Source organism: Corythoichthys intestinalis, chromosome 21 (assembly GCF_030265065.1).
Source record: "Corythoichthys intestinalis isolate RoL2023-P3 chromosome 21, ASM3026506v1, whole genome shotgun sequence".
Taxonomy (NCBI): domain Eukaryota; kingdom Metazoa; phylum Chordata; class Actinopteri; order Syngnathiformes; family Syngnathidae; genus Corythoichthys; species Corythoichthys intestinalis.
The window spans coordinates 3,861,553-3,885,792 of record NC_080415.1 but is presented as its reverse complement, the minus strand read 5'-3'; the positions used below and the strand labels follow the sequence as shown (position 1 = coordinate 3,885,792).

The 24,240-nt window shown below is 41.1% G+C and overlaps 1 protein-coding gene across 3 annotated transcripts in view; it reads right to left on the bottom strand.

Moving 5' to 3' along the window:
- inpp5e (inositol polyphosphate-5-phosphatase E) overlaps window positions 1-24,240 on the bottom strand; it is a 61,208-nt gene that overhangs the window by 16,797 nt on the left and 20,171 nt on the right. For all 3 annotated transcript variants that reach the window (XM_057826244.1, XM_057826242.1, XM_057826243.1), the window contains 5 exons: window positions 19,478-19,636; window positions 18,731-18,854; window positions 18,569-18,666; window positions 7,348-7,592; window positions 7,170-7,277 (listed from right to left, as the gene is read on the bottom strand). In XM_057826244.1, the coding sequence (XP_057682227.1) occupies window positions 7,170-7,277; window positions 7,348-7,592; window positions 18,569-18,666; window positions 18,731-18,854; window positions 19,478-19,636 (734 nt within the window). The remainder of the gene's footprint in view (window positions 1-7,169; window positions 7,278-7,347; window positions 7,593-18,568; window positions 18,667-18,730; window positions 18,855-19,477; window positions 19,637-24,240) is intronic.

Sequence of the window (24,240 nt, the reverse complement as noted above, 5' to 3'; positions counted from 1 at the left end):
CATGAAAGGTAACACCAGTTACTTTGCCAAGTAACTATAACTCTTACCTTCAGGTAACTCAGTTACTAACTCAATTACTTTTTAGGAGAAGTAATTTGTAACTAATTAATTACTTTTTAAAAGTAATATTAACAACACTGGTCATAAAGATGAAGTCTGCAGAATAAAAAGTGACAAAAGCGGAGATTTCATTCTGCCAATTTGTTGCCGAACACAATTTGCCCGCAACTATTGCTGATCACTTCTTAGAATTAGCAAAAGTAATGTTCCCTGACTCAAAGATTGCATCGGTAAGTTCATTTTATCAATTGACCTTTTTAATTTAAAATTGGACACACTAACGAACTACCTTCAAGTCAAATTGAATTGCGAGCTGAAGTACAGCCATCAAGACATGATAGAAATTGCCAAAAGTGCTACATACAATTATAACAAAAGTCACTGTTAAATTTTAGTAATCATGATGTAGCTGAAGATATTGTTCTCTGATTGCACCAGGTTATATGTTACAATATTATAAATAAATTCATATTATTTTAAAAATTGAGTTTTATTTTTGTTTCATATTGCACGCTATATACAACGTTGTAAGATTAAACATCAGTTTGTAAGGGCATACGTCACTATTTGTAAGATAGCCAGCGGCCTCGGTTTGACAGGTATGGTCATACTGGACAATAAAATAAATAAAATATCCTTCATCCAGATTTTATAAACCAACAACATAATATATGTCTTAACTGGATGACCTAATTTTCAAAAAATTGTAATCTGAGAACTGAAAAATATGAATAATAATGCAAAAAAATACTTCTCAAACTAATTTATAAAACACAACAAATATACAACAGAACATTTTATCTTTTCTTTTTTTGGGGGGCCGGGGGGGTTATTTTTGTTAGCAAACAAACTGTTCAAAAATCTCCCTTCACTCCACTCCATTCGACAACAGTACTTCCCTTTGCAAAAACTCACAAATGAATCCATCCTCAAGTTATTACCTTGGTCTTTCTGAAAGAAAGAACAAGGTTATGTTATTCTACAACTTTATTATTATTATTATTATTATTATGCAATGGTTTCTCCGCGTTTTTTCGGCGCGCCGCACAGCCCGAACCGTACCACCGATCGGCACCGTTCAAGTATCGACACGACCGGAATTTTCGCGCGACGATGGGAATTTTTCAAACGACCCCGAAAAATTTTTCGTTCGCCCGTAAACGGCAATTTTCCGATTTTTTACAACTTTTTCAAAACGCTACTTGTCCTACAATTTTTGACCAAATCACATAATTTGGACATCAAAAATTCCGGGACGGTGGGGGGCATAAAGATTGTATACAGAATTTGGAAAAAATTTACGGTTCTCCGGATATTTGCCAAAAACTATCCCATTCATTTCCAATGGGAAAAGTTCCCATTCACTTTCAATAGTATTTCCAATGAACTTTACATTGCATTGATGCCATTGACGGCCATGCATGTCGAATCTATTGATGCCAATGTACTTGGATTCATTTGACTATATGGATGTCGATGCCATTGACGGCCATGGACGTCCAAAATTTTTCCCATTCATTTTCAATGGGGAAAAAACTAAATTTCCCCAAATCAACAGAAAATGACCAGATATTAATAGGACGTATACCCCAAACGTCCCCAACTCCATTGACGCTTATGGGGGGTGCTGCCATTGACGTCCATGGACGTCCAAAATTTTTCCCATTCATTTTCAATGGGGAAAAAACTAAATTTCCCCAAATCATCTGAAAATGACCAGTTATCAATAGTACGTCTCCCCCAAACGTTCCGAACTCCATTGACGCTTATAGGGGGTGCTGCCATTGACGTCCATGGACGTCCAAAAATTTTCCCATTCATTTTCAATGGGGAAAAAACTAAATTTCCCCAAATCAACAGAAAATGACCAGATATTAATAGGACGTATACCCCAAACGTCCCCAATTCCATTTACGCTTATGGAGGGTGATGCCATTGACGTTCATGGACGTCCAAACTTCCCATTCATTTCCAATGGCATTTCTTCATGTTTGTTCATTCTATTGATGCCAATGTACTTGGATTCCATTGACGCCTATGTAAGTTGATACCATTGACGTCCATGGACGTCCAAAATTTTTCCCATTCATTTTCAATGGGAATTTTTTTTTTTTCCCCAAAATCAACAAAAAATGACTAGATATCATTAGGACGTGTCCCCCAAATGTCCCCGATTGCATTGCCGCTTACGGAGGGTGATGCCATTGACGTTCATGGACGTCCAAACTTCCCATTTATTTCCAATGGCATTTCTTCATGTTTGTTCATTCTATTGATGCCAATGTACTTGGATTCCATTGACGCTTATGTAAGTTGATACCATTGACGTCCATGGACGTCCAAAATTTTTCCCATTCATTTTCAATGGGAATTTTTTTTTTTTTCCCCAAATCAACAGAAAATGACTAGATATCAATAGGACGTTTCCCCCAAATGTGCCCGATTGCATTGCTGCTTATGGAGGGTGATGCCATTGACGTCCACGGACGTCCAAACTTACCATTAATTTCCAATGGCATTTCTTCATGTTTGTTCATTCTATTGATGCCAATGTACTTGGATTCCATTGACGCTTATGTAAGTTGATACCATTGACGTCCATGGACGTCCAAAATTTTTCCCATTCATTTTCAATGGGAAATTTTTTTTTTTCCTCAAATCAACAGAAAATGACTAGATATCATTAGGACGTGTCCCCCAAATGTCCCCGATTGCATTGCCGCTTATGGGGGGTGATGCCATTGACGTCCATGGACGTCCAAACTTCCCATTCATTTCCAAAGGCATTTCTTCATGTTTGTTCATTCTATTGATGCCAATGTACTTGGATTCCATTGACGCTTATGTAAGTTGATACCATTGACGTCCATGGACGTCCAAAATTTTTCCCATTCATTTTCAATGGGATTTTTTTTTTTTTCCCAAATCAACAGAAAATGACTAGATATCATTAGGACGTGTCCCCCAAATGTCCCCGATTGCATTGCCGCTTATGGAGGGTGATGCCATTGACGTTCATGGACGTCCAAACTTCCCATTCATTTCCAATGGCATTTCTTCATGTTTGTTCATTTTATTGATGCCAATGTACTTGGATTCCATTGACGCTTATGTAAGTTGATACCATTGACGTCCATGGACGTCCAAAATTTTTCCCATTCATTTTCAATGGGAAATTTTTTTTTTTCCCCAAATCAACAGAAAATGACTACATATCAATAGGACGTGTCCCCCAAACTTCCCCGATTCCATTAACAATTATGGAGGGTGCTGCCATTGACGGACATGGACGTCCAATTCTCCCAATCTTTTCTAATGGCTTTAACTTTGTTTAGTGCCAATGACTGGCATTATGGTCCATTCTATTGATAGACCTGAGTGGGGCTAAGATTTGTATCTCCACAGAGGAAAGACCAAGGTGTAATTTCTCCCGAAATTGCAGTTTCTAGTTTGTTATGCACTTCTAATGGGCCAAGATCCTCATTTGTCTTCAGTCTGTCACATGAAGTGGACATGGACTTATTTCTGTGTCTGTTGTGACTGAGAAAACGCAGCAGCGTCTTCAAAGTTTTCCCGCTCCGTAGCCGTGCTGAAACCTGAAACCACATTGTCTGGCGATGTCTAGGCTCATTTCCATACAAACAGTGATTGGATGTTTACTGGGGGCTGTATGCACTTTTTAGAAATACATTTTTACATGTCTATCCTTCCTATGAACATAGTAGAATCGTTAGCTAATTATATTTACCCGTGGACACCATGTGGGGGGGCTGATAACCGAGGAGATAGAGGAGGGAAGGTGAGACAAAGGAGATGTGATTAGGTGTGGGTAGAGCGTCCACAAATCAGCAAAGTGAGGTGTGGAACCCAGTATAATGTGAATCACATACAGTGGGGCAAATAAGTATTTAGTCAACCACCAATTGTGCAAGTTCTCCTACTTCAAAAGATTAGAGAGGCCTGTAATTGTCAACATGGGTAAACCTCAACCATGAGAGACAATGTGGAAAAAAGAAAAAGAAAAGTACATTGTTTGATTTTTAAAGAATTTATTTGCAATTAATGGTGGAAAATAAGTATTTGGTCAATACCAAAAGTTCATCTCAATACTTTGTTATGTACCCTTTGTTGGCAATAACGGAGGCCAAATGTTTTCTGTAACTCTTCACTCTTCGCTTGGTGTAAAGAAATCGACTGTGGTAGCAATTATTAGAAAATGGAAGACATACAAGACCACTGATAATTTCCCTCGATCTGGGGCTCCATGCAAGATCTCACCTCATGGCGTCAAAATGGTAACATTAACGGTGAGCAAAAATCCCAGAACCACACGGGTGGACCTACTGAATGACCTACAGAGAGCTGGGACCACAGTAACAAAGGCTACTATCAGTAACACAATGCGCCGCCAGGGACTCAAATCCTGCACTGCCAGACGTGTCCCCCTGCTGAAGCCAGTACAGGTCCAGGCTCGTCTGCGGTTCGCTAGAGCAGGGTTCCCCATCTGCCGGGCCGCAGACCGCTACCGGTCCGTGGCGCATTTGCTACCGGGCCGCACAGAAATAATAATTTAATAACGACAGCATTCTGGCCGAATTAACCCTGTGCCCCTGCTTAACACACCAATATCTCTGTCTACTCTAGATATAATACTACGGGATCGATTACAATGTTGTCATAGAAGTCCATTGATTGGACTGCTAGCAGTACATCTTGTTTGTGTATATAATATATCTATGTGCGCTTGTCCTCGATAATAACGTATTACTAGGCCGCGGGCGCAGCACATTTGTTCCCGGAAATAATTAGCCCCCACACTAGTAAAGAAAACTGGAAAAGACGTCTTTGGATATATTTTTACGGCGAAAAGGATATTTTTACGGCGAAAAGGGCACCTGACGAGCCTACAACCTCGAAGACCCACGAACTGCGAAGGAGTGGATTCGTGACCCGTTTGTGAATAAACAGAGAGATCGCAAATGACGGCGTCCTTATTAAACGTACATTTGAGACAACAACTCGACCGAGGTTCTGGATTAAAGTCATTCTGGAATATCCTGACATTGTGACAAGAGCATTGAAAACCTTGCTACAATTTCCAACATCGTATCTTTGTGAAGCGGTTAGGGTTAGGGTTTAACGACAAGGCGAAGTCGTTAATGGTGAGCGCGGTGTGCAGCTGTTGTGTGCAGCTTACATGGCAGGATGAATCTGAGAACTTTTCTACAAGTCCTTCCATGATCAAACGTAAGTTAATATTCCTTTCTTTCAAGAAAGTTTGTAGTGTTTACTTTGGAATCGCTGCATTTGCGCATTTTGCAGCTATGTTTAACATTACGCGCATGCGCAGAACCGCATCGTTGCAATTTTTGATGGGTTGCAAAATTTGTCAGAACACCGGTCCGTGACAAAAAAAGACCCAAATAACACCGGTCCGTGGTGCAAAAAAGGTTGGGGACCCCTGCGCTAGAGAGCATTTGGATGATCCAGAAGAGGACTGGGAAAATGTGTTATGGTCAGATGAAACCAAAATAGAACTTTTTGGTAGAAACACAGGTTCTTGTGTTTGGAGGAGAAAGAATACTGAAATGCATCCGAAGAACACCATACACACTGTGAAGCATGGGGGTGGAAACATCATGCTTTGGGGCTGTTTTTCTGCAAAGGCACCAGGACGACTGATCTGTGTAAAGGAACGAATGAATGGGGCCATGTATCGAGAGATTTTGAGTGAAAATCTCCTCCCATCAGCAAGGGCATTGAAGATGAGACTTGGCTGGGTCTTTCAGCATGACAATGATCCCAAACACACAGCCAGCTTCGTAAGAAGCATTTCAAGGTCCTGGAGTGGCCTAGCCAGTCTCCAGATCTCAACCCCATAGAAAATCTGTGGAGGGAGTTGAAAGTCCGTGTTGCCCAACGACAGCCCCAAAACATCACTGCTCTAGAGGAGATCTGCATGGAGGAATGGGCCAAAATACCAGCAACAGTGTGTGAAAAGCTCGTGAAGAGTTACAGAAAACGTTTGGCCTCCGTTATTGCCAACAAAGGGTACATAACAAAGTATTGAGGTGAACTTTTGGTATTGACCAAATACTTATTTTCCACCATGATTTGCAAATAAATTTTTAAAAAATCAAACAATGTGATTTTCTTTTTTTTGTCCCCACATTCTGTCTCTCATGGTTGAGGTTTACCCATGTTGACAATTACAGGCCTCTCTAATATTTTCAAGTGGGAGAACTTGCACAATTAGTGGTTGACTAAATACTTATTTGCCCCACTGTATAAGTGATATCCTATTCTATGCTACCTGATTGCTAATCCTAGCACTGACAATCTCTCTAATGATTCAAATTGCACCCAGCCATGCATGAACCCACTCAGATGTGTGATCGCCCTGCAGAAAAATGGAAGTACTGCGAGGGGGGCGCCCCAGGGCCCAGGCACCGCCCCAACCAATTGGCGGGCACCCCTCCTCCCTCAGCAGGCAAAGGGGCCACCGTCATCCCTCTGGGAGCCAGGATGGTCCCCCGGACCATCCACGACCCCATTAACCAGTCCACGGGAAAATGATGAAGGAACGCGCCACCGCCCCCATGCCGGCCCACTAGGCCCGGGGCAGGTCAGGATCCCCACTTGAAGGGGGCGACACCCTGCCGACCCACCGGCACCCAGCCAGCGATCCGTGTCGGGGCCCAAGGAAGATGCTTGGGTAGAAAAGAGAAAGAAAGCCGGAAGCAGGAGAACGCCGAGAGGCCGCCGCGGGATCGGGGACCCAACCCCACCCCCGCAACCGACAGCCTGTGTGTTTTTGACAAAACCTGTATAAAACTTTTGTTCACATTGAATGAATTCCTAATTTATGTCAATCAGATAAAAAACGTAGAATTTTGAAATGTGAAAACTTTAGTGTTATTCCCCTTTGGAAATTATTTTGTTTTTTTGTTTGTTTGTTTTTCGCCATGTTTTTGCCACAACTGTAAATGTAAGAGGCAAATAAAAGACTGAACTTTTGGAACAGTTCAGTGAGAAGCAGTCAAAGCGGAGCAATATTAAAAGCGGGAAGCTTTGCTTTGAGCGCAAAACTCCCCAAAGTGACGTCTTACATGCTGTTGATCGGTACGGGTTGGTATCCGGCAGTCCTTTGGGAAGCGCCAGCGCCTCCACGATTTTGTTGTAGTCCAAGATCCTCTCGTAAACTTTGGCATCTCCGGCTGAAAGGCATTCGGCAACAACGTGAGCGGTCCATTTGGGGTCGGTGGCTGCCCGTCTTCCAAGTCTTACAAGTGAAGTGCGAGGTGATGAAGAGGAAGGAGGTGCCGAAGAAGGTGAAGGCCAGGGCCACGGCACCTTTGGTCTTGATCTGCGAGATGATCCTGGTGGTGACGGCGGCGCTCTCCACCTCTGAGCAGAACCAAATCAGGTCCCTGCGGATGAAGGCGCTCAAGTACAGGACGCCGTGGGACGCCGCGTACAGCATCACGTAGTGGGGGCCCAGGCACTCTTGAAGACGCGTTTCCCACTCTCGCCTGTAGGGGCAGCGGTGGAAGGGCGAGAGGGAGGGCAGACAGTTAAAAACTGTGCAAGGAGCAGGGCTGCTTCCACAGGTGGCTAGTTATGCCTTACATATACTCCATTGCATTTGCTTCTGGAGAAAAATGTCCTTCCAAGTGTAGTTGTGGCCCCGTGCTTTTGACTATTACTTGAAAAGAAACACTACTCTTACTCAGGCAGGCAGGCAGTTTTTTTTTTTTTAAATGTCAGTTATTCAGTACTTTTTTTTTCACCAAATACTTTTTTACTTGAGTGAATTTTTTGGATGATTACTTGTAACTTTCACTTGAATCCTATTATTTGGAAGCAACGCTACTCTTAAGTAAAATTTTTGGTTACTCTAATCCTATAATTTGGAAGCAACGCTACTCTTACGTAAAATTTTTGGTTACTCTACTGATGACATTGTTTTCAAAACAAATTAAGACAATATAAGCAGTGACTAAGCGCTTCAGTAGTCTTTTCACCGAAACCTTTTTTGGAATGACTATTTTTACTTGTACTTATGCTATTTTTTTGTTTTGTTATTTTTTTAAGTAATGCTACTCTTACTTAAGTACAATTTTGGCTACTCTACTGATACTATTGTTTTATTTTCTATTAAAAATGATTCCAGCATTGTAAGCAGTTACTCAGAACTTGTGTATTCTATTCACCAAATACTTTTTCGATTGTACTTGAGTGAAGGTTTTGGATGACTTGAGTAATATTATTTGGAAGTAACGCTACTCTTACATGATGACAATTTGGACAATTTCTGCTGCGAATTGTAGTTTATTTTGAAGCAATTCCTCGTGACAGGTGATTTGCTTCTGCTTTTGACACCAATCTCAATTGAAATATTTTCGCCAGAATGTTAAGGATGGGAATTGATACGATTTTTACGATTCCAATTCCATTATCGATATTGCTTAACGATTCGATTCTTTATCGATTCTAATTTGGACTAATGGACTGTATGTGGTTCTGGATTCCACATAATTTATGGTTCATTCGCCTCGGGTGTCTGTTAGAACACAAGGAGTGGAGAGTGGAGTTGGTCTTTGGCACTTTTAATCCAACTTGGCAACAGGCACAACTATATACAGGCAATGGCACTTGATATGAGAATCACTCAATGGGCAGATAAGAGCATGAGTGGAGAGATGTTGATGTATTTGTATGTGGAAGAAGACTGGAATGTGTGGGAAAACTACATCATACTTGTGCTGGTGCAATAAACAATGCAAATTGACTGCAAAGCAGTCAATGACATACATACATGACTCGCACAGTATATTGAACAAAAAGATGGGGGGGGGATGCGAGTGCGCGCGCACAACCCGGAAGCATGCTGCGTGCACGTGTGGTCATCTTGGCCATTAAAGTGGTGAAAACTAAGCACTTTACACTCATATGAATGTACAACATCATCATCTTAAGATGCTAAACTAACACATTCCTTCTTAACACAAATGTGGAATGCGAATATAATGTAAACAACGCCAGTGTTTCCCACCAATGAACGAGACTCTCATTTGCCCCCCCGCCGGAAAAAAAAAAAAAAAAAAAGATAATAATCAGATGCGTCAGTCAGCCGATTACACAGCTGTAGCCCACTCCATTCTACTACCCGCGCGAGCGAGAGCGCGCGCGTGCACACACACAGACACACGCGCCAACAGGTCGCGCTCATAGACCCGACTACTAGCCTGGTACACCAGACTCATAGCTGTGCTATGCAGGCATGAAAATCTCTCACCTTTCGGTGAAATTCGCCGTTTTGAAGTCAAAAAGGGCGACCTACGTGAATTGCGTAGATCCGAGGAGAAATTCTTTTTGGGAGGAGGGGGGGGGTCGGGAGGTTTTATTTAATTATTATTATTATTATTATCATCATGTGATTAACTTAGTACGTAAACTGAGCACTTAAGAAATAGGTTCTTTAAAAAAGTGACACTTGGACAGTCAGCAAATCCTTCTAGATGCTTCGCTGACGACAACCAATCATCGGCCCAAGCTGCGTTCCATTATTCCAAACGCGTGCACTCCCTACGTGTACATAGAGTGCTCGGAGAGCCTTTGGTTGCATTGCAAAGCTGCGAAAACAAAAAGCAGGCCTTATCCACACCGGGGCAGACCAGAGCGCAGCATACACGCTTGCCTGTATTTGCCAGCAGATTGAATTTGGTGAGTAATGGTTTCAATCGTTTTCACATTTTGCGATATAAAAAAGTTACTGCCATTCGTTGCAGCTTGCGTTGAACACTGCCAGAGCTAGCCAAATCTCCCATGAAAAAAAAGTAGCTCCCGTTAAATTGGCGTCAAGCTTGTGTATTTAGCGGTAATATAAACGAAGAAACACACTGTTGAGTCAAATTAAGCGGCATGCTCTCGGACGGAGGGGGCGCCTCGCATCGCTCCCGTCGTCCGCCTGAGACGCGTTATTTTCGGCTGGGACTTGAGCTGACGGCCGGTGTCGGCACAACACCGGCCCGACGAGTGGTGGGAATGAGTCCTGCTTCTTAAAGCTTTTCAGAAATACAGGGATCCCTCGTTTTTCGCGGTTAATGGGGACCAGAACCCGCCGCAATAAGTGAAAACCGCGAAGTAACCCCCCCACCCCATTTTTTTTGTGCGTGTTCAATGCATTTATTCAGATTTTACAATGGAAAAAAGATACATATATATAAGATATGTTTTTTCACTTTTTTCACCAAAGTATCATTTATAAATGGTTTTCAAGCACTTCAAGATGTAAGAATTATGATAAGTTTTAAACATGTTACTACCCCACCGAATTATTTTTAAACAAGAATAAAGTAGTAAGAAAATGCTTGGCTTTATTAAATGCTTCATAGTGAGTCTACTCAAACCCTCTCAGGATTTGGTAAACGGTGATTGACACATGTGCAAAGTTTTTCTTTTTATATATATTTTTTTGTTTGAAGCAACTTATTTGATTGAATAATAAAGACACAAATGTCCTGGCCAAAATGTGGCCCAAACGCAAAACAACATTATTTCAATGGAAAAATTTGTTTCAATCAAGAAAAAGTTTTCAAATGCTTTTTTTGTCTCAAATTTATTTTTGCAATCAAAAACAATTTTTTTTATTGAAGTGACTTTTTGTGGATTAAAAGTATATACTGTATTTTGATTGAAGCAACCTTGTTTTTGATAGAAGTAACTTTTTTTTTTTGATTGAATAATAAAAACACAAATCTACCTCCATCGTTATTGAGAGAGAAAGAAATTAAGAAAGCTTTAAAACTAAAAGCCACCGGGGAGTCTGTTTTTTTGTTTTTTTAAATATTTATATTTCATTACATAGACATGCCTCGTAGGGAAGGGAGATTGAGGGATAAAAAAAAGGAGGTAGATGAGGCTGCTAAAGGCAGTGGATACCTCATCAGCTGGGTAAATAGCAGACCTGTTAAGAACAAGTTTGCAAGGATAGTCGGGTATTAAATACAACTAGGCCTGCAAGCAGGACTGAACGGGCCCTCGCAATCTAGCGCAACTCGGACGTCACGCAACTCGGACAGTGTGCAGGTCAGGGTGGTGGCAGATCCTCCTCTCTAATCCTCTCATTAGAACCTAACATGCTCGAAAGTCGCCTCTTTACATTCAACCACCTAAGAGATAAAAACCCCTAGTGGAGAGAGTACTACAAAAAAGGAGCCACTACTGAGCTGCGCAGCCAAGCCCTTATTCAAAACCAAAATGAATCTTCTAACTGGGCCAATTCGACCATGTGTGCCAAATTCTGTGGCTCTATAAGCTGCCTGAGTCTCTGAAAAAAAATATTTTCTTTTAATGGCGAACAAAGGGTCGTCACGGCAACAGACAGACATGTGGACATGGGCCGTAAAAATAAGTATTTCAAAATGTCTTGAAACTACAATGACCAACCTGAAAAGAACTGGACATGTATTGGAAAAACGAGTGACTTTCTATTGCCACTAGTTGGCGCTGTAGGGTTGATGCAAATGACCCCTACAGGACCCTTCAGAGTATGACTCAACAAGCACGAGATGTTTGGCGCAGATATGTTGTAGAAGTTATGACTGTTCAAAACTTGTGGTGAGATAAAATCGCTTCACTCATTTTCACTTCTCCTGTTGGACTCTTCTGCTTCAACCAAACCTCAGTATTTTTCATCAGGCACCTGAACAAATGTCTTATGGCTCCCCTGATGCAGGTTTCAGGTGAATATATCTTTTTCCTTGGAGGAGGAGCCTGTTTAGTAAAAAAAAAAAGGCATTTCCTGTTCCCACTAGGGGGCGCTAGGCCTAATGGGTAATGTTTCAATGCACTCGTGTTAAGGGTGGGATCCCGCACATACATGCAAGATATGAAAAAGATTGAACTTTGTGTCAAGGAGTTATTAGTCTTTTACTGAATTTGTCATTTTGCCAAAAAAAATGGCCGACTTTGGCACCACGCCCAGGTCAGACCCATGAATAAAAACGCACCATTTTGAAAATTTTAGATCTCCTATGTCTCCTGAATAGTCTCATCAATTTTGAAGATGATCCAAACGCACCATTTTGAAAATTTTAGATCTCCTATGTCTCCTGAATAGTCTCATCAATTTTGAAGATGATCCAACTAACTCCCTCTGTGACAAGGTCTCAAATGTGCACCCTGTTAATTGATAAAAATTTCACATTCGATCCAAAATACCCGATTTCCTGTTGGGTTTGGAATATGGGTTCAAGAGACTTTTTAGAGCAGTTTTGCACAAGGTATCGACTCCCCAAATTTCATTGCCCTACGTTAAAAAAACCTAATAGGAAACGCCTTTTTGAAGAATTCAAGGGGGCGCCACTGAGCTATTTTGTTACATTTTTATGTAACGTTGCAAGATTATCAAAATCCATGCAAAGCCGCATGTATGTGCAAAATTTGGTGAGTTTTTGTGCATGTTCAGGCCTCCAAATATAAACTGTACTACAAATGGATAAAAATTTCACATGCGATCCAAAATACCCAATTTTCTGTTGGATTTGGAAAATGGGTGCAAGAGACTTTTGGGAACAGTTTTGCATAAAGTATGGACTCCCCAAATTTCATTGCTCTACGTTGAAAAAACCCAATAGGAAAGGCCTGTTTTAAGACTCATTTCTGTCGCCACTAGTTGGCACTGTAGAGTTGATGCAAATGACCCTTACAAGAGTCTTCAGGGTATGACTCTCAACAAGTACGGGAAGTTTGGCGCAGAAATGTATATCTGCTGAGTTATGACTGTTCAAAATTTTTAGCGAGAGAAATTGTTGACGGTCATTTTCACTTTCCTGTTTGGACCCCGCCGCTTCAACGAAACCTCAATATTTTTCATCAGGCACCTGAACACAGGTGTTATGGCTCCCCTGATGCAGGTTTAAGGTCAACAGATTTTTTTCCCTTGAAGGAGGAACCTGTCTCGTAAAGAAAGGCATTTCCATTAGGTGCTAATGGGTAATATTTCAATGCAGTCGTGTTAAGGGTGGGATACCGCACATACATGCCAGATATGAAAAAGATTGAACGCTGTGTCAAGGAACTATTAGTCATTTACTGAATTTGTCATTTTGCCGAAAAAATGGCCGACTTTGGCACCACGCCCAGGTCAGACCCGTGAATGAAAACGCACCATTTTCAAAAAAAGATTTCATATGTCTCCTGAACAGTCTCACCAATTTTGAAGATGATCCAACTAACTCCCTCGGCGAAAAGGTCTCAAATGTGCACCCTGTAAATCGACAAAAATTTAATATTTGATCCAAAATAACCGATTTCCTGTTGGGTTTGGAATATGGGTGCCAATGCTTTTTTGGAGCGGTTTTGGACAAGGTATAGACTCCCCAAATGTCATTGCTCTACGCTGACAGACCCTAATGTTATAGGCCAATTTTAAAATTTCAAGGGGGCGCCACTGAGCCATTTTGTTAGATTTTTTTGCAACGTTGCAAAATTATTGAAATTTACAAATTTCCGCACGTATGTGCAAATTTTGGTGACTTTTCGTGCATGTTCAGGCCTTCAAATTGGCCGTTTTCATTTGCCCTGAAAATAAAAATAAATAAATAAATAATCCTTTGCAAAACAATAGGGCCTTCGCACGCTTAGTGCTCGGGCCCTAATAAAAACACAATTACAATGTTATTTTTCTATAAGATTTTATGTCATTGCTTTATTAATCATTAGGTGCTAGAGTTGTTAAGTATGGATAATAATGAAATAATAGTTTTAAGAAAACTGTGCTGTTGGTGGCTCAGTGACCATCTGATGTGGTTTGTTCTCAGATGAACAAGTTGAGGAAGGAAGTTTTGATGCAGAGGTTGAAGGAAGAAAATAGGCAGACTGACTGAGTCACAGCCAGAAAGTGTTGATGACAGTTTTGATTTCTATTCACTGTTGCCCCCTCCCAATTAAAGTATGTCACAGTCGCAGCCAATTATTATCTAAAGCTGGTTAAAATTGAAGTTATGTTGTTTTAAGGTGTATTAAATACTTGTTCATGTGCCCCTTTTGATCTACGAGCACCCGTCCCTCCACCGGTCTCTGCACGGCCCTGCTGAAACACAGTGTGGGTCGACAGAGCTCAATATTTTGTTGGGGTGTACAGTGTACTGGAACATATTTCCTCCACACCCTTCTCACCTTTTTAACCCCTGACCCATTTTCATGCCTGGCTATGAGAGTATGAGTCTGGCCCCCATTAAGCAGAAAAAAAATTCCAGGGCGGAGCCAGCCACAGCAAATAGACGGCGGAGCGGGCCAATCAGCGACGGGCTGACGCGACGTCGGTTAAGCGACAAGAAACTAGCGAGAGACATTTCAACATATTCAACATGGCTAGCGCGAGACAGACTGTTGGTTTTAGCGACTCGATGTGGTTTTGGTCATGTAAAACCGAATTTACCGCGGATTGGAACATATTGCCTGGTGTACCAGGCTACGGGACTACTGTCTGCTGCATTCGGCGCGATCCGGCGACACCGCATACAGCAATTTATATTACATTCAGTGGTCTCAAAATGCCCTGAAGAGATACACCAGGCTTGAAAATGTACACACACACCCTACCCAGAGGGTCAGAGACCCTCCCACCACAGTCTCCTAAAATCCTGTGGGAAACACTGAACGCTCTCCTCGACGCAGCGAGGACAAGCGGGAGCAACCAGCCGACGTAACAATAAAAACACAAAACGGTTGCGCTGATAACGGCTCTAACTTATCATAAGAACTTTATGACATGAAGAGGAGATACTTACATTCGTTCATGGACGCAGAGATTAACAGGTCGCCGCACTGTGCTCGAAATGCGCCCCTTACGCCTATTCTCGGTCCCAGAATAAGCAGCACATGCGACGTAGGACAATAACAGGAAGTAACTGACTGTTTGCAATGGGAACGAACGCATACCCAAGGAACCTTTCTAACAGGAGTATTAAAATTGCTAACAAAATTGTTTAGGATTATTTTAGTCGCATAAATGTATGTTGTATATTATATTATTCTTATAGAGTATTCGACGAGGAATACGATAGACCCATCTCATGAAGAATGACCTAGCCTGTGAATATCAATGCAAAATCACCCGGCGATGACTCTTCAGATCATACTTGGTGAGTGGTCACTCTTTGAGTAATCAAGTAGTCTTACTTGCTGATTCGACTGTGTGTAGAATGCGTAAATTACTTGACGTAATTCCTGCTGGTTGGAATCGATAAGAGAATCGTTGCTAAACTGCCAAACGATTCCATGGAAGTGAAACACACGGAACCGGTTCTCTATAGACCCCAATCACCAACGTCACACAATCACGTGATCGCTGTATTGTGCCGCCATATTGTTCGTCATTGTGTGTCCGTATTGTCATTGATCGTAATTTCTAAAGGTGGATTCACTTGCAAATTATGGAAGCCCCGGTGCTTTCAGAAGCTGTAAAAACGCTGTATAAAAGCAGTTATTTGGAAAAGCTTCGGTCGATCCAGTCGCCAGATCCGTGTTTGATGCCCAAATCGATGTTTCCTCCCATCCGGTCCCGTCCCGTGCGTCAGATCTCGTCCTGAGACCACAAAATTTCCAATCATACTCCAGTTTATGTCACGATGAGGAGTCGGGTACCCAAAATCGGCACCGGCCCGAATATAAACCGACATTTGGGCAGCTGAGCGTCACCGTTGTCACGATTGTAAAATGAAACTTGATCGGCGGTTTGACAACGGGCCGGTGTGTGCCGAAAAATAGCCGCTTCGTGTGAAATGTCCCCCCTGACGGGAGAGCTTATTGATAACGCTTTATTAAGTGAAAACATCAAATATTTTCATGGACGCATTACAGTAATGGATTTACGACTGTAAAATCTGTTTTAAATAAATAGTTAAATTACACAAAATAGTAGTACTGTATTTTAGTAACAAGTCGTGGACTGGGCCACATAACCATCTTTGAACAGAAATGTATTAGTCACTCTACAGGTTTTCACGACCGTATCCCAATGACAATCACACAGGCATGACATTTATTAGTTCAAGCTAGGCCTGTTGCGATAACAAATTTTAGTGTGCGATAATTTATTTAATAAATTATTGCGATATGCGATATTATTGCACCCCCAATTAAAAAAAAAAAAATTACAATAACACTGAGAATACAGTATATAATAATAGATCACGTACACCCATTTAAACGCAATAAATGTTAACTCTTAAATTCAAAAATACTTTTTAAGAAATCACAACTAAAAACAATAGACCATGCCTCTTTTAAGTAAAGGACAACAATATTAATACTGCACAGAAACACAGAAGAAATAAAATGTGTTTTTTAAGAAAAAAAAATAAAATGCCACTTCATAATTTAAGCATCTAGGCAAATTAAAACCTTTCCCCTCACAGCTTCTGCTATGGCGTTCCATGTGTAATACAGTGGTTCCTCTACAGACGAAGTTAATTCGTTCCAGGAGCTTGTTTGTAAGTCGAAATGGTCGTATGTCGAGCAGGATTTTCCCATAAGAATACATTATAATTCCAATAATTCGTTCCACAGCCCAAAAACCCACACTACATCCTTAGTAAATACTGCTGTTACTATTGCAAATAGCAATTACAAAGAGCAAAACAAGTAAAATATGAATAAAAATCAGAATAACGATTAATATAATAATAGCAATAATAACAATAATACAGTACAGTACCTGTAATAATGTAACGGATCGGCTTCTAATGGGGCTGACGGTGAGCAGGAGAGCGCTATTTTACTTTCTGTTTCGATCCTGGAGTCAACAGCAGTGGACACTCGGCGAGTTGATGGAATAAATTATTAGAAACCTGACGCAGCTGGCGATTTCTTTGGCGATGACAATAAGAACTGTCACCTTAACTTATAAAGACTGGCGAACGGAGGAGGACCGCCGACCGAGATCGGCATTCTACGGCCCTATTGTCGACCCAGTTCATGGATGCACACACCATGCTTATATTTTGCTATCATTCACATCTTCATTTCAATGGTAAGCGTCACCTTTTTTTTCTCCACCTCACCTTTTTTTTCTCCACCTGCCCTAAACTTAAACTGCACTAAACTAAAAAATAGCCTAAACCATAGGAGATGGTCCGCAGTCAATCCGGAGCACTGACGCGGCCGGTATACGTTGAATGTATATTGTATGTATAATGGGAACAAATTGGCTCCGGCGCTATTTTTTGCCGGACCCAGAACGAAAATGGATTTTGCGTAGTTGGTAACAAGGAAGCCGAACTTTTAACAGCACGTCAGCCGCAAGCGCGCATGCAGGTGCACGCAAGGCGATAAATCGCGGTGGAAAAATTATCGCCTTTATTTTTATATACCGTGCGATAAATGGAATTATTGCATATTGCGACAGGCTTAGTTCAAGCAGAGTAAAATAATGGATATTCACAGTACAAGATTTATTAGTTCAAGCAGAGTAAAATAATACATATTCACGGTACAAGAAAGTTGTTTCCGTGTGGGCGCTCCCTTCATTGGAGACATTTCACGCGGGGTTGCTATTTTTCAGCACAGCACCTGTTGTTGCGCTCACCTTCTTGCTGTGCGACCATGAGCTTCGTAGTCTCCGTCTGATGATGTCTGCGATCGTGTTGGCATCACGACTATTGATGTTTTCGCCGCTGTCAGACGGCTGTCGACACAAACGCATCATGGACCGGGATAAACAAATCGTGCTGCTTTAGAGATTTGCCCTTTTAACAATGGCCATACAGTAACTACTATAATGACCGTTTATCTTCTCTGTTACTGCAACCAACCGCCACACATGCCTTCACCATTTTGAATAATCAATGTTAACGAGTGTCAGTAAAGGGTTTTTGGGTACGTTTACTAGGCGTTGATTCCTTCGACAAGCAGAAAAACACGCAGTAATAGGAGGAATGTACTTAGCGGTAAAATGTAAACACGATGTGCTGATGGACAATATGGTGGCACAAGTCAGGGGGGTGGAGTTGTGACGTCACGTGAATGGTGTCTATAGGAACCGGTTCTCAATGTACTTCCCATCGGTTCAGGTAAAAAAAAAAAAAAGGTCAAAGTTGTACCTCGACAGTGATTTCTATTGCCAGATATGTATTTTGACATTGAAGAATGAGTAAATAAATGTTATTAATTATTGTGTTCTGCTGAAATTAAAATATCACAATAGTTTGAACCTCTTTTAAGAGGAACTACATATCTCACAATGCTGATCGACGAAATAGCACGATTCCTCTACAATCTGTCTCCCACTGTTGATTCATTTATTTTTGTCCTAGTTATAATATTAAAATAATAGATTGAGTTGCATCAGGGAAACACATTATCCTAAATAGGAGGTTGTCATCTGGCCTGCTTTTAATGAACTGGGCGGTTTTTACTATGTGATCGGGCTGGAAACTATCTTTCCCATCTGGCAACCGTGACCCCTGCACCTGTTGCCCCTCCCCTGAGATCGGAGTACCTGTCGGGGCATCCCTCTTGAACTCCAATGATGTAAAAGTCTTGGGCGAATTCCGAGTCAGTCGGGAGGAGGAGGTCGTCCAGGTTGGACGGAAGTCCCTGCGCGCCGGGAGTGCCGAATGCGTCATCTGCGGGAATGGTCCAGAGCGTGCGCACTGCCTACCTTCTCGCCCTGCATGTTCCAGGTGACCACGTAGATGCCCACCCGGCGGTCAGGGAAGTAGCGCAGGAGTTCCTCCACACCCAGCAAGGCGCCGCTGCCCAGACCTCCTCCCTCCAAGAAACTCCTTGGCAGATAAGACACTCGTGTCACTTTGTTACAAGTTGATATTTGTCATTTCAAAAAACAAAGGAAGAGGACCCATAATTGCCCTTACTTAGTGTACATTTTTGGTCACTCCTGTTCTTTTAGGTTCATTTACGCATTTATTATGAAAGTATTTATCGGTTAAACAGTGAAAATTACAGAAAACTTTGCATGTTGATTTACAGTTTAATCTTCTGCTTGCACCCCTAAATTTTAAGTTAGGGCCCACTGTGCTCCTAGTAAAAAAGTTTAGTCTGGAGCCCTGAAAATAAATTCATTCATGATAGATGTTAAATGAATGAAAATTGGATGATTTACCCTAACTGGAATAAGCACCACCTTGCCCTCTGCAATTTTATCCACCCCAATCTTTAGTCTCAGCAATGTTCTTGTAGTTGTTTTTTGTATAAAAGGTTTCAGTAAAATGATTTCCCACCCACTTGAATCCATGTACATTCAATTCCAAATCTGACAATGGAGTTAAAGAGCAGTGTGAATCAGGGTGTCCTCAAATGCAGCAGATGAACTCACAAACAGCCGAAGATGGCGACGGACTGTTTTGAAATCTGTCTGGATTAACCACTCGCTGTCGACGAGTCGTACCTGTTCCTGACTTCCTGAGTTCTGATGGGGCTCAGCACGCTTCCCAGGGACCTCACGGAGTCGACGGACAGGCTGTCCGAGCAGGCGTCTCCCTCGCTCAGCTTCCTGTGCAGCCGGGGCCTCTCGGCGGACACATTGGCCGAGCGATCCCGCTCAATCCTGTTGGCGCAGTGGCCAAAAGTTGGACTCCGGTAAGAGTAATAATATAAGTCTAGTTGAATTTCCATGTAGTCCTCCCAACACTCATTCCTTCTTGTTTTAATGTCACTTTCTACACATTTTGAGGTAGTCTGGGGTAGGCATGTGGCGGTTACCGGTTTCAAGGTTTACCGTGGTATGAAAACGTCACGGTTTCGTAGTACGGTATTAGCTATTTTTTGTGTCCCAAAAATGCAGTGAGAAATGGCTTGGAGAGGCAGCGCTCACCCCTCCCCCACTGGTTTTTGGTCTGTCGGTTACATTGCTGTCTCTGTCGAAACTACATGTGAGCACTTTTTACCCCTCAAAAATGTATTTCGGCTACCAAGTGCAACAGGCGGCCGCGGCTTCGAGGAGGAAGGACAGCTGACGTGCAAGCAACACCTCCAACATGAATTCACATTTACGTGACCATTATCTGTCACTTTACACAAAATTTAAGGTAGGTAAACGCTGTGAACGTTTCCAGAAAGCTACGAGAGTTCACTCCAGCGTGTTTAGTCTGCCTAGCGATGGTAAAAATAATACCACAACGTAACCTTGTTAATGATGCTTTTAACGTGGCTAGTTAGCATGCCAAGACTAGTTTCCTCACGATTAGTTCACTTTTGTAAAATCTTCCGCCATTGTAAACATCGGCTCAGAATAACATTTTCATTGGATTATGACTGACTGTTGAGTGCACAGGTGACAATAAAGGGTGTTCCAAAATGGTTGACCCCATTCTAAATGCACATCTCGGAAACTACTTGATGGATCTTAATGAAACTAAATACACTTTATGTTGAAGATCACAAGTTTATTGGTTAAATTTACAAAGAAAAGTACAAATATTTGTTGATTATATGACAGGTTTTTCATAAATATTCAATATGAGCGCCACCTGTGACTCTGCACACGTCCAGTAGGTATTCAAGCTCGTGCCAAACTCACTGTAGCATGTCTTCGGTAAGTTTCCAGTGCAGCTGTAATTCTCTGTGTTGTTGTTTAGTTGGTGCCTTCTTTGCAAAATTTGTGAAGAAGGCACGCTGCACTGTCTTCGGTGACTGAGTCCGAGCATACCCGAACACGCAAAATGCCTTTTTTTATTTTTAAGTGAATGGTATTTCTTAACTTGAAAAGATAGAAACGCCAAACGTCACACACAAAAACTTGAAATGTTTCTACACAACCTGTGAAAATTTGAGGTAATTCCAACGATAATTGTCATAATTATTGGCCTATGAAATGGGGTCAAACATTTTGGAACACCCTGCATTTAGCTCATCCGGGTGGTGGGTGGGTGGTTACATATGGGGTACGGTTTACGGTAGACTGACAACTCTTTGAGTGTCACAATTACTGCTGATTCTCCTTGGTACAAATACTTATGAACCTCAGTAAATTACAAATAAATGATTGAAAAACTATACAATGTGAGTTCTAGATTTTTTTATTATTATGTCTCTATAAGTGGAAATGCATCTATGATTGAAATTTCAGATCTCTACCTATTTTCAAAGTGGGTGAACCTGTAAAATCACAAGGAGTGCGAATACTTATACTGCATATATATAAATTTTATTTAGAAGTGGTTTTAGTTTTTTATGGAAAATAATCATTTTTCTTTTCATGTTTAGCAACTTGTGCTGTGCCTGTGGGTTTAGTCTGTAAATTCAATTTATTTCAATTTTATTTAAAATATTTCAGTTATTTATTTATTTATTGTTATTGTATTTATTTATTTTAACTAAAGATGTCCCGATCGATCAGCATCGATCGGGTCCGATCAAGTCATTTTCAAAGTATCGGAATCGGCAAAAAAATATTGGACATGCCTTTTTTTAATATATATATACTTTTTAATTAAATCGTTTTCTAATTGTATTTAACGTTACAGACCAAATGTCTTACACTCATCCAGAGTCTTTAGTTTTGGCTTAAAGTAGGGCTATCAAATTTATCGCGTTAACTGCGGTAATTAATTTTTAAAAATGTAATCACGTTAAAATATTTAATGCAATTAACGCATGCGCTGCACGACCCACTCACGCATTGTCGCGTTCAATCAATAATGGCGCCGTTTAACCTACATATAGAGCTAAAAGGCAGCGTAACATGAGTAGGGAGAATTTTGGCAGCCTTTGGAGCCTTATTGTAATTGGCTAAAGCCTTACAATCCCTCTCTCAACGATTAGAAATATCGTGGGAAGCAATGTGAGGAGGAATGGAAGTAGTTGATCTTTTTCTTAACACCCTATGTTATTTCCCAACGCAGAGAAGATACTGTGTATCAATTGGTGCCACTACGCACAGTCATGGTTGCACTTCCCATCATGCATTTGGGCAGAACAGTTAAATGGCTACAGTATCATTTACTGAAAGCTCGACAAATACACTCAATGGCAATATTTAGTCACAATATACAAACTCACATTTATCCTTTAAGAATTACAAGTCTTTCTATCCGTGGATCCCTCTCAAAGAAAGAATGTTAATAATGTAAATGCCATCTTGAAGATTTACTGTCATAATAAACAAATACAGTACTTATGTACTGTATGTTGAATGTATATATTCGTCCGAGTTTTATTCATTTTTTTCTTAATGCATTGCCAAAATGTATATGATCGGGAAAAATTATCAGGAATGATTGGAATTGAATCGGGAGCAAAAAAAAAAAAAAAAAAAACGCAATCGGATCGGGAAATATTGGGATCGGCAGATACTCAAACTAAAACGATCAGGATCGGATCGGGAGCAAAAAAACATGATCGGAACAACCCTAATTTTAACATTATATTCATGCGTCCCCACCAATGAGCACTCCTGCCGGGGCCGCAACAGGGGAAGGACGAGCCGAAACTGAAGGCTCGATCGGTGAAGGCTGTCAACCTCGCCGCCGTGTGTAACGTACGTCCTCCGACTCCTTTTCGAAAGGCGAAAAAGACTTGGAAGAGCCGCTCGCTTCTGATTAGCATGTAGCCTAGCTTTTACGCTTTCTTTTGTTTACGCTTGTTCCTCCGTCTCCGAGTCGCCGGGAGGGAAATGACAAGAGCCGCACTGACTCCAGTGGCATAAAATACCGTTTGGGAGGTTTAAGAAGTCAGCAGTTTTGACCATTATGCGGTAATTTAGCCCTATCGTACAGAATAAATGCATTTTTAATATTTCATATTCCATTTAGCACAAGACTGTTATTTGTCATGACCAAACTATTTATTTAGCAATCGGTGAAAAATACTTAGAGCCAAAGAATATCCTATAAAAATATTGGAGTAGAGAGAAAACAATGATGACATTTTACAGTAAGCCTCATTTGTTGTAGTTCTGAATCTTCCTCCTCCTCCAAATACGATTCAAACATACAGTACCGTATTTTTCGGACTATAAGTCTCAGTTTTTTTCATAGTTTGGTTGGGGGTGCGTGCGACTTTACGCTCAGAAGCGACTTATTTGTGAAATTATTAACACATTATGATATCATTTCACTTGTTATTTTGGTGTTTGGAGTGACACTGATGGTTTGATAAACTTGTTAGCATGTTCTTTATGCTATAGTTATCTGAATAACTCTTAATAGCTATGGCCACGTTCGCGTTCTGCTTTTGGCAATGTGTGTTCAATTGTATTATTGACTTTTTTTATACTGAAATGCATGCTTTTAGTTTGTGGCGCTTTTACACCCACATGAGGGCGCACTCGCACTTGTTTACGGCGAAGAAGAGCGCTCACACGCCAGAAGAAGACGGACAGCTACACAGCGTCTCTGAGTGAGTGGGCGAGAGAGAGACACGGCTGCAAACCTATGTTCATTGTTTATGCTTGTAAAATATCTCTACGAAGCAACGCCTGTGTGGATCTTTTCTGTTGTTGTTGTGTGTTTTACACCCGCGATCGGACACTTATAGCCAGTTGTATGGTTGTTTGAACGATGTGCTAATGCTAGCGAACATATGCTAACCGTTAGTGTCATTGCAGTAATAGCACCTAATTATCATTTATTTACGTTGTTGCGAACCCGTTTGGTATCGTGGACGAAATTTATTCAGCAAGTTATACGGACGTCCAGCATCGTCATTTGGGAATTTAGCTAGCTGTATAGCCAGGACCGAGCCGTAGCTTCCTGGTGAGGACAGTATAATTGCATTTTGTTGTTAATGCACTGTACACTGTACACTTATTCAGCATGTTATTCTCTATAGCAGGGGGTAATGAATTAAAAATCCTCTGGGTCCGAAATTAAAAAATTACAACAATCTCGGGTCCGGAAATATTTCTAATGCTTCTTTTTTTCCAAAAAATACAGACGTATCTTTACGTGGCCATGCTGATAATTACAACATTCATAAATGTAAATAATATATAAAAGGTGCATAAAACTAAAAAAGTGCTTTAATTGAATCATTAAATAGCAACATACTGTAAGAGCATGTTCAAGACTTTAAAAAAAAAAAAAAATTTATTGAGGATGCTGACAGGGGGACTTGCTTTATTTTTTGACAGACCTCTTCTTTTTGCTTTCCATGAAGCAAAGTTTCAGCAACTGCACTCATACGATCTTTGACAATCGGTGCGTCACTGAA